The sequence below is a fragment of the Chlamydotis macqueenii genome, chromosome 4, assembly GCF_036417535.1.
Source record: "Chlamydotis macqueenii isolate bChlMac1 chromosome 4, bChlMac1.mat, whole genome shotgun sequence".
In the NCBI taxonomy this organism is placed as follows: Eukaryota; Metazoa; Chordata; class Aves; order Otidiformes; family Otididae; genus Chlamydotis; species Chlamydotis macqueenii.
Window position 1 is genome coordinate 19,363,807 of NC_141559.1, and position 9,748 is coordinate 19,373,554.

The 9,748-nt window shown below is 43.5% G+C and overlaps 1 protein-coding gene across 1 annotated transcript in view; it reads right to left on the bottom strand.

Annotated features, from left to right (window-relative positions):
• The window catches only part of ARHGAP24 (Rho GTPase activating protein 24), a 215,088-nt gene extending 206,318 nt beyond the window's left edge, over positions 1 to 8,770 (bottom strand). Inside the window, exon 1 of the mRNA XM_086747382.1 lies at positions 8,670 to 8,770. Within this exon, the coding sequence (XP_086603508.1) occupies positions 8,670 to 8,673 (4 nt within the window). The 5' untranslated portion in view covers positions 8,674 to 8,770. The remainder of the gene's footprint in view (positions 1 to 8,669) is intronic.
• Between the last annotated feature and the right edge of the window lie 978 nt (positions 8,771 to 9,748).

The window sequence follows — 9,748 nt, forward strand, 5'->3', positions numbered from 1 at the left end:
AACAGCCGACCGCAAGATACTGTACTGTGGGTAAAAATCTGTGCCAAGTTCCCCAATTTACAGAGTCATCATCACAGCTGGCCCCTGCTTCTTCCCAGAAGCTTCCCTCTCCCCTTACGCCTGGCAGAAGGGAGCATTTGAAGGGACTAATGTGGCTGTTCCCATACAAAGACCCACAGACCACTGCAAAGGGCAGAGTCAACAATCGTTTCTAAATGTGGTAAAGCCTACCAGTAACAGCTGACCAAATCGGGAGTCGAATAATCATGGCAAGTGACCAGAATTGTTTGTAACATCAATGCTAAAACCTAGTATATTCTTCAAAATCAGCTAAGTTACCAGAAATTAATTAATAGTCAGCTCATTATAGGACAGAATCATCACAGTAAAAATAATAAGAGTCCTACTGTGAGCATGTCGATTTGCTGTCGATTATATTTCTGTCCTGGCACATCTTATAATACATGTAAAATACTCCTATGGCTAGGGACTAGACTATTCTTTCACAAGTGTCCACACACGACAAGCAGGCAGGACAGGAAAGGACCTCCTGATTCATTAAGCCCAGCTTCTGAAGCCTCACGGGAGCCAGCAACACGGTTACGTTCAGAGAGTGAAAAAGCATCATCGAAACAGCTATTTTAATATTTCCCCTCACCCCCACCCAGCAGCCCCAAGGCTATCCAAGAACTCCTTACTCTGTTAGACATTTTTCTCACCCCAGCACACTCAGGGACAGCCTACATCAATTTACTCCTGCATTATCACCCAAAATAGTTCTGCTCCCTCCCTGATGTTTACCCACCTGATATATTTCAGTACAAAGATTAAGGTTGTTCTCTCATTTTCTCTAGAATACATAAAGCCAGGTCTGATTTTCTCTTAAGAAAGAGGATTGAAGCAGGGGTGGTTAAGTCTAGGCAGCAGACATCACACACATACCAGGTTACATGGAAAACTAAACAACCCAAAAGCAGCAGGTCTCTTTTGCTTGTAGACAGATATATATTGGTTTTGTAAGTTTTCATAACTCAAAACCACTACTTACAACGTGCCTTCTTACAGCTTCTTGCCGCTTACTTAGTTGTGGCCCCGAGAGGAAAACCCAACCTAAGAAAGCCTGCTGGCATCAAGACATAGATGTCTATTTATACAAATTATGTTTTTTTAACTATCATTTATTACACATTTCTGAAGGATGATGTTAACTGATGCCAGTTTGAGCCCCATACTCTCCCAGGAGGAGAAGGGGTTTCAGCATCAAGCATCAAAAGTTAATAATGTTTTACATTCCAATTAATTTATTGACTTCCGAAGAACTTTACCTGAACTGTATTTAAAATGGCACCTTCAAGACTTCCCACTGCCATATAATGGAATTGTATTTGCTTTTTTTAAAACGGTGAATAAACCTGTCTTACAGTGGATGCTGAATGATATTTTGCAATACACATGAACAAAATTAGTCCCCAGTCTTGAAACCAGTTACTGACTGGGGAGGGGGAGTGGTGGGAGGCAGGGGGAGTTGCTACAATGCTTTCATTCTAAAACTTTATTATTATCCATACCGCAGAACTCTGACAGAACAAGCTTTTTGACCAGGACTCTTCCTATTCACTACTAAACTAAGCAAATTTTACATTGAAGTTACGAAGAGGAAATCAATTTGGGTTCCAGCAATGCTATTAAGATCCCCAATTACCACAGTCACATTCTGACTCTAAAAGCCCATTTGCAAAGCTTACATTTTGGGACACTTCCATTTAGCTCTACTGAATACAGACCCTAAGCAGGCTTTGTACTTGCAAACTTAAAGTAAGAATTCACATTCCCTTTAAAACAAGGCACATCACTATCTCCAAACAAAAAGGCACTACAAGTTTTCTCTTTCCCAGGCAGATCCTTTAACATTTCTCCCTTAGTTTGCTTGCTTCTAATGAGAAATTTAAAAAAGAGAAGAAAAAAGAAACATCCATGGGAACAGCTGCACAAATATTGCAACTGCCAGAGATAAGTTTTCTTTCTAGCACTCAGAATTTCTTGTTTTGTGTTTTGCAAGACTACTTAGTACTGTTTAACCACAGTGACTATCCATGCATCTGACATGCAATTTTGATCTCAATCACGGATAAGATGTAAAAGCTCAACACAAGCCCACCATAGAGACAAACAAACATACACACATAAAACATCCAGAAACCCAAACCCTTGAAGGGAGTGTCTAGAGGCTCCATCATATAAAAGCTTATACAGCAAATATAACTGACTTCTTGTGGCCAATCAAAATACCATGATAGGTAGTTTACAATTGTAAGTAGGTGTACAGCACAGCTTTTTCCTTCATCATTATCTCACATTTAACAACAATACTAAGACCTCAAATTACTCAGCACACTTTCCAAGACAATACTTTGATAATTAGGCAATGATATAATTAAATAAACAGATTTCCAGAAGTCTGTCTTCATGTCTTAGATACATGTCTGTGTTCACATACTTGTCTTCGAATTGCAGCAAACTGTTATGCTCCAAGAGGAAGAATTAAGAATTAGTTTATCACGCTCTATGCTATATATCGATAACTGCAATTTTTATTTCCCAGTCCAAACCCAAGTCGGTAAGGTGCCTATGATTAGCACTCCATTACAGTAATAAGCAACTAAATTAAAGTAGCCAGTTCTAAATACACATGGCCATAGTGGCAACAAGTTCTTGGAGGTATTGTAGAATGTGGAGTTCTTCAAGGTTTAGGGATTTACTGAAACTTTTTTTTTTCCCCTAAAAAATACTGAAAGAATTATTAGCCACTTTGGCCATGGGGGGCAGTCGCCACGTCCAGCTGATACACAGAGTAGGATGTGAAGAATGGGAAGCAAAGCTAATTGTCTGCAGCCTCTGGATCGTTTTTCTTTCTCAAGCAACTAAAGAGAGGCCTTAAGCATACTTTAAGTCACCCTTGACTGTAGTGCTCTCCCATTTGCTAAACAGTCATTTAGCACACTGGGATTGTCAGAGCACAGTAGCACTTCAGCTTCTTTTTCCATCTCTACAGTGCTGGCTGTCAAGCAGGGTATGTAGGGAAAGACTCCCTACTTGAGTAAGCTCCAGCGTGCTTCAGGGTGTCTGCTCTACTTGAATTCATGTGACCCACTCTTGTGATTCGTTTTCAAAATACTCTTCCGGTATGATTGTGTGGACACATCACCGCAGCACTACTTGGAAACAAGGTTGTGATCTTTAAAAATCAAAAGTACAAAGATTCATCACAACTTGCTTTGCAACACCAGCTCTTATCCTTCCTTATGTCCACAGGTTTCCAACTGAAGGCAGCAAGCCTTCATGTACAGCAACAGCCTGCTGTGGTCATTCAGCTCCTTTCCATCAAGCCACAGAGAGAATATCAGATGCTTTTTTCCCCCTACATAAGTAATATCCAAATAAAAGAGGGTCAAAACTGAACAAATGGGTAGCTACAATGGGATGGAAAGAGGCCACCCAGCCCAGTATCCGGTCTCCAACTGAGACTGAAGTAAAACCTCAGGGACAAGCAGGATAACTAAGACAAGCACACAACAATACTTTCGGCTACCTACCCCTTAAAACTGGGTTTTCCCTTTACTAACCACAACATTTTCTGGCAAGTACTTGTGCATCTTAATTACACCTAATTTACATCTTGTGCACAGTACATTTCATTTGTTTTGAGTCTGTCACCATCACTCCTGGATACACCCTGGGATTCCTGTACTGGAAAATAAGGGAAGAACTGGCCTCTGCTCACCCTTTCTCTGCCACTCGTTAATGCAGTTTTCTCAGTCGTCTCATCTCCAGGCTGAAAAGTTCCTTCCTGCTTCACTGTTTCTTGGAGAGAAGCTGTGCTGTGTCCTTGACCATTCTTGTCGCCCTTTTAAAAACCTTTTGCAGCTTAAGCTGCAAATTACTGGCACTTTCGGGTAGCAAGGGACTCCCCTGGTGTCATATCTATCCTTCCTCAAATTTTTCTTCTCAAATAGAGGATGTGGTAGCTGGAGGCAGTTAAAGAAAAAGCTAGAAAGGCAGCCTACAGAAAACCCAGGATGCTGCCGCTGCAGCTGAGGTCGGGTCGTTTGAGTAAGGATTAACTGAAAGGCTACTTTCTCTGCCTACTGAAGGAGCACTTTAGCTCCTTGCAAAATAGGGAAATAGCTCAAAATACGGAAACAGTCAACAGATTTTGACCACACTAATCCAGGAAAAAGCATGTTTGGGTCTCAAAGTTAGTGACATCTAGAGCGGTCTTACTGCCTCCAAGATACAGGCAAATTGTTGGGTTCCAGCATTTTACTTTTTATAATACTTTATGATTGTTCAATTTGGCAGGCCAAGAACATCAGTCCATTAAAACGTAAGCTGCTCTAAAACCAAAGGCAGATGTGGGAAAAGGACGATCAGAACACACCAGTTATTTCTTGGAAGTCACAAAGGTGAAAAATGTCTTTGCTAAAGAGTTGCTATCGTAATTGTTATTACACAAAATTGCACAGAACTAAATATACAAAAATGAAAGGTATTTCATTACAAGAAAATATATAAACATTGCCAAGGAATTCAACACGTGTTGCTAAAGTTTGTCTCACTGAGCCATTGAGCAGGAAAGCCCCTCCAAACTAACCAGCACAACAGTAAACAACAGCAATTTGTTGAAGTTAAAAGCACTGAGCTCGTGTGCTCCTTCAAGCCCTCTGGCTTGGTGGAGCATGACATTTTCATTAGGAAAGCCCAATGAAACAAGAGCTGAGCCAGGCAGACAAAATTAATTCAAACAGTTAACAGATAAGTCAAAAAGCATGACCGTAAACAAATAAGCATCATACTGCAGGTGGTTTCTAGCCTCAGGAGAACTATCTTATTTTGCAATTTAGCCAATGACTTGGAAGAAAACAGAAAAAAAAAAATCTGGTCATGACTGAAAAACTCTGCAGGTGACAAGTACCGAGGAAGCCATTAATTACAGAGAGGAAAGGTGACTGACAGCCGTCTGTGCACCAGCCTGTGTGTCCTTGCTCAGCAGATGCACAAGTTGTGAAGAACTGACAGTACCAGAGAGCATCTTCCTGAAGGAAAAGCCAAGGTCCCTGTTCAACACAACAGCTCAGTTTCTAGTGCCACCCCAAGACTACTTAACAAGGAAAAAGAAAATATAAAGATCATTATGTCTCTGGATTTCACAGGACCGCACCCTAAGTATTACCTCCAGTGCTGGTATTCAAACAGCTAGAAGCATTTTGTGAAACTGGAAACCATTTTTAAAATGTTGGAATAATTAAAGAACAGGAGAGCATAATGAAGGAACTCTATTTTCCACTTTTACAAAGAGAAGGTAAAGAATAACACAGTAACTCTAGAGGGAGCAGAAATTTGGATAGAGAAGGCTATTAGACATACAAAGAGCTAATAAGAACCAGAGCTAGCAAAGCCACAGCTAAAGACAGTCAAATAAAAAAAAAATAAAGCACATAATTTAAGACTGATGATAATTACACCAAGTGAATATATTGCAGAACAGAGAGTCTATCAAGTTTCTGTTAGCAAAACAGGATATTTTTCGAAAATAAATGATCTGTCTTACAATGGGAGCTAATCAAGGACTCTTATGGTTCATTTTGGATTCATAATCAATTAAATACAAAATAAATTTACAGCTTCACTCCAGTCCTTACCATCCACTCTTTGACCACCCAAATATAACTGGCAAAATAGTGAAGTAAAAGGAAAGAGTCAGGAAGTGTGCAAGAAGCTGCAGAATAGGAAGAAGTTTCTCAGTGTGCAGCTCCTCACACCAAGATCAGCCATCAGACTGGCTTGCATGCCCATCCTGAGGGTACCTACTGGAAGCCAAGACAACAAAACCACGAGGCTTGGGAGGCATCAGCTGCTGGCTGTCTTACTAAGGTTGGGACACCACAGGGACCAAAGCGAGATGCTTCCTAACACTACCCAGCTGCTTCTGGGAGCTCATGCACAATGCCCTGGCTCCCACAGTACTGCCGCCACTGAAGGCTGTGTATCCTCCCTGCTGCTATAAGACTGAGATTTCAGCATCATTTGATTACATCTCTGCAGATGAAGAGTCTTTGTTTGTCTCAGCACAGGGCTTCTTGATGTCTGCTATACTGCTGAACCTAAAGTATATCCATCTTCTGCCATAGAAAGAGAATCTAAGCTGGAAATTTGGCCTCTATTGGTTTTTTTAAGTTTCTATTCTGCCCAAGACTGGCAGTGGAGTAATAAGTTTCATTAAAAGCGGTGTGTTTCCTTATCGTCCAACAACATCAGCCACTTGTCTTACCTGGAGTCTTCAACATTACAGAAAGTGAAGTTCCAGATAGTGAACGAAGAAAACTTACACCAAATATTCTCCTTCAGTGTTTTTCTTGTTTTAGAATGCCAAGAGAAGACAATGTTTTCTTTTTCTTCCTGGCTGAAAGCTAATATACAATTCATTCACCCGCAAGACAGTTTACAAAGCAAATGCCACCCCAATATTATAAAGTGTTGCACTCTGTTCCAGGAGGTTATTTAAAAAAAAATCATGCCAAGCATTCCCTCTGCCCAATATAGATAAAGCCAGTAAGTAATAGCGCCAGGAATAAAGCATACTTCCAAAGGCCATCAGGTCACAATAAACACCAAATAGCCTGCAGAGAGAAGACAGCTAAAGGTAATAGGATGCAAATCACTTCAAACTACCCATCGTGAATTTCAACTCCCTTTTTTTTTTCCACCTGGTGTGTTTAAAAAAATCAGATATTGCATCAAGCAGCTAGAGATGAAAAGGTCCTGAGAGATGCCTGTGTGCTATAGCTGCACATGGAGCTTGCAGGGGTTTTCTATTCTAGTTACTTCTGAAGACATGACCTTACCAGGAGTTCAAACTATTACTTGTGAGGCAATTTCCTTTAAGAGATCGTCATTTCTAGCTTTCTAAACTCCATCTTCAGAAAACCAAACCTAGCTAGAGGACCACTAATAAAAGCAATCTTCACACACCAGCCTGGAAACAAAAGAAAGGCACATGTCTTAAAGGAATAATCCAAGCCTCCCTCTTGCACCCCGAAGCTCATTGCCATACAGTGTGAAGAAGTCGTGCCTTCCACACAGAATCACGTTGTTAACTGAATTTTCTACATGGCTTTACATTTTTTACTTACTATAGGGCTTTTATTGGGGGGGGTGGGGGTGGTTAGTACACTATTTGTTCCAAACTAAACCTATCTAATTTCATTAAAGAATGAAAGCCAAGTAAAGAACAAGAGAAAAAAAAAAGCAGCTGAGATAGGACAACAATCAAGGAAGCAGCAGACAAGTAACTTTAAACACCACATACAAAGAAACACAAGTTCTAAGCACATTTATTTTTAACACAAGTCACTGTATCACGTACTAGAAGATGCTTTTTGCAATAACAAAACCTGCCACAACATGAAAATTTCATGGGACTAGAAACAAGCACTTGACTCAGTCCTTCCTTCTCCCTACCTCTGCTTGTAACTCTGCATGACGTCTGCAAGTATGAGATGCCACTTCAATGATTTTTAGCTAGGACAAGATGCTTTGCCCCTTGTATTGACAAATGCCCCTTCCTCAATTCTCACCTCACAGGGAATCCTTTTCCCCTGAACATACAGAAGCTGTTGTCGCCTTCCAGGTAGAGAACTACTCCACAACAGAAAACCTAACAGCATCTTAATACCTGCTGATCTAATAAGAGTTATCACCCTCTCCCAGCAACTATGCTACTTAACAAAGAGAATTCAGACTAGTATTGGACAAATTCAGTGTTATGAAGTCACTATGCTACCCAGGGAATTAATTTGGGCAAGGGTATCCATCTAAAAAAAAACCCTTGCTGTTTATTTCCAGTTATTTGTTGTAAAACTGTTTCTAACAATCATCAAACACAAATTATTTATAGCTCTCCTCTCTGCTGAAAGAAGAAAACCCCCAAAGTGACAACATACATGCATGTTACTTCTAAGAAAGATAGATAAAATATTCCATACAAGCCCAATGGAGGGGGAAAAAAAAAAAGATAATTACTCCCTTATCTTAAAAAGAAATCCACTCAATAGCTCTAAAAATTCACTGAAGATTCCCTAACTCTTTTGTGATGACAATCCAAATCCTTATTGTACAGTCGGTCCCAAGTGAGGACCTTATCTCCGAAAGACTGCTTGCTACAGATACTTGTGTGGAAGGAGGAAGATTTTAAGATCACCACCACAAATCCAAAGATGAACATTAACGTGGAGATAGCAGAAAGCACAAAGGGCTTTCACTTCTATTTCAGCCAACAAGTAGTCAGATGACACGTACTCCATTTGTACCCCTGAAACCAACAAAAACGAGTCCTGTTCCGAAGTAGTTAACATTGTTAAGAAATAACAGCACACTGGAAGATGCACACACACACCAGCCGTAACACATACACAGACAGCTGCTGCCGCTGCTCCCTGCGCTGCAGCAGTTATTTCTCCCGCAGAGCTTTGTCCCGCACGTTGTTGCCGCCGGGGTCAGATCGGCACCGCCGCTGACCCCCCGCCCCGGCTCCGAGCCGCCTCGCTGCCCCGCTGCAGCGGGAGCCCCGCGCCGGCGCCCCTGCCTCCCGGGAGCAGGGTCGGTATTCTCACCCATAAACGCGGTGGCTCCTCAAGAGCCGGCTCGGAGGCGGTGACAGCTCGTTTCGGCTCGACTGCGCTGAGAAGTTTCCTCTCCCCCCAGCTCCCGGCCGCTCTGAGCTCCTCCGCGCTCCCCTCCCCACCCCCGCCCTTCACGATCGTCGCCCAGGAGCCAGCGCCGCCGCCGGCCCGGGAGCAGCCCCAGCAGCCGGGAAGGCCGGCTCTGTGCGCGGGGCTGTGTCAACACACGGTACGAGGGGCCGGGACGGCCTCCCAGCGCCAGCCCTCAGCCGCAGCCCCGGGTTTCAGATTTCCTTGGCGGCTCCGGAGCGACGGGAGGAATCCGGCTCCCCCTCCCCGGACGGCTCGGGCAGCGCTGCGGCCCTCGCCTGCCTTGGCTGCTTCACCGCGCTGTGCCGGGGTCGGTGCCACGGAGCAGAGTCCGGGCTCTCTCGGGGCGCTACCGCCTGCGGGTCCTTGCACAGGGCAGCCGCGACCCGATGGTGCCCTCGGGATAAGGGGCTCCCCTCCTGCTGCACGCGTAGGTGACGGCCCCCAACTTCCTCTCCTCTGTTTTCGCTCGTGATGCTCCCTTAGTCAACTAAACGCTCCAAGCGGTCTCGCCTAATTTACTTTCAACAGCCTGCATCTCTTAGTACGATGGTCTGTTTAGGGAGGACTCGGAATTTCGCCTTGTGTGGACCTGACGGAGGTCCCCGTAGGACCTGCACCCTGCTCCGCAGGCCCGGCTCTGACGCAGTCACACAGCAGAAACCAGAATGGGAATGATGATGGGTGCAGCTGTACTTGGGTTTCAGGAGAAGCCATTCCCTCTCGGAATGGCACAACTGTCGTCTGCTCCCGGGTGACTCTGTGAGCGTGAGGCTGCACTCCTCTTTTCCCCGCACTCAGAGGGCAACGAGTGATGTGTAACCTCCCTCCTGCCACTTCAGCACACCAGACCCGACAGTACTGGTTCTAGGTGGAAACACAACCTTTCTTGGAAAATCCCAATTGCTCTGTGTTACTGGTATCTTCTTTCAGACCCCCATCAGGAGACAAAAAGCAGTTTCTAATACTATACCACAATG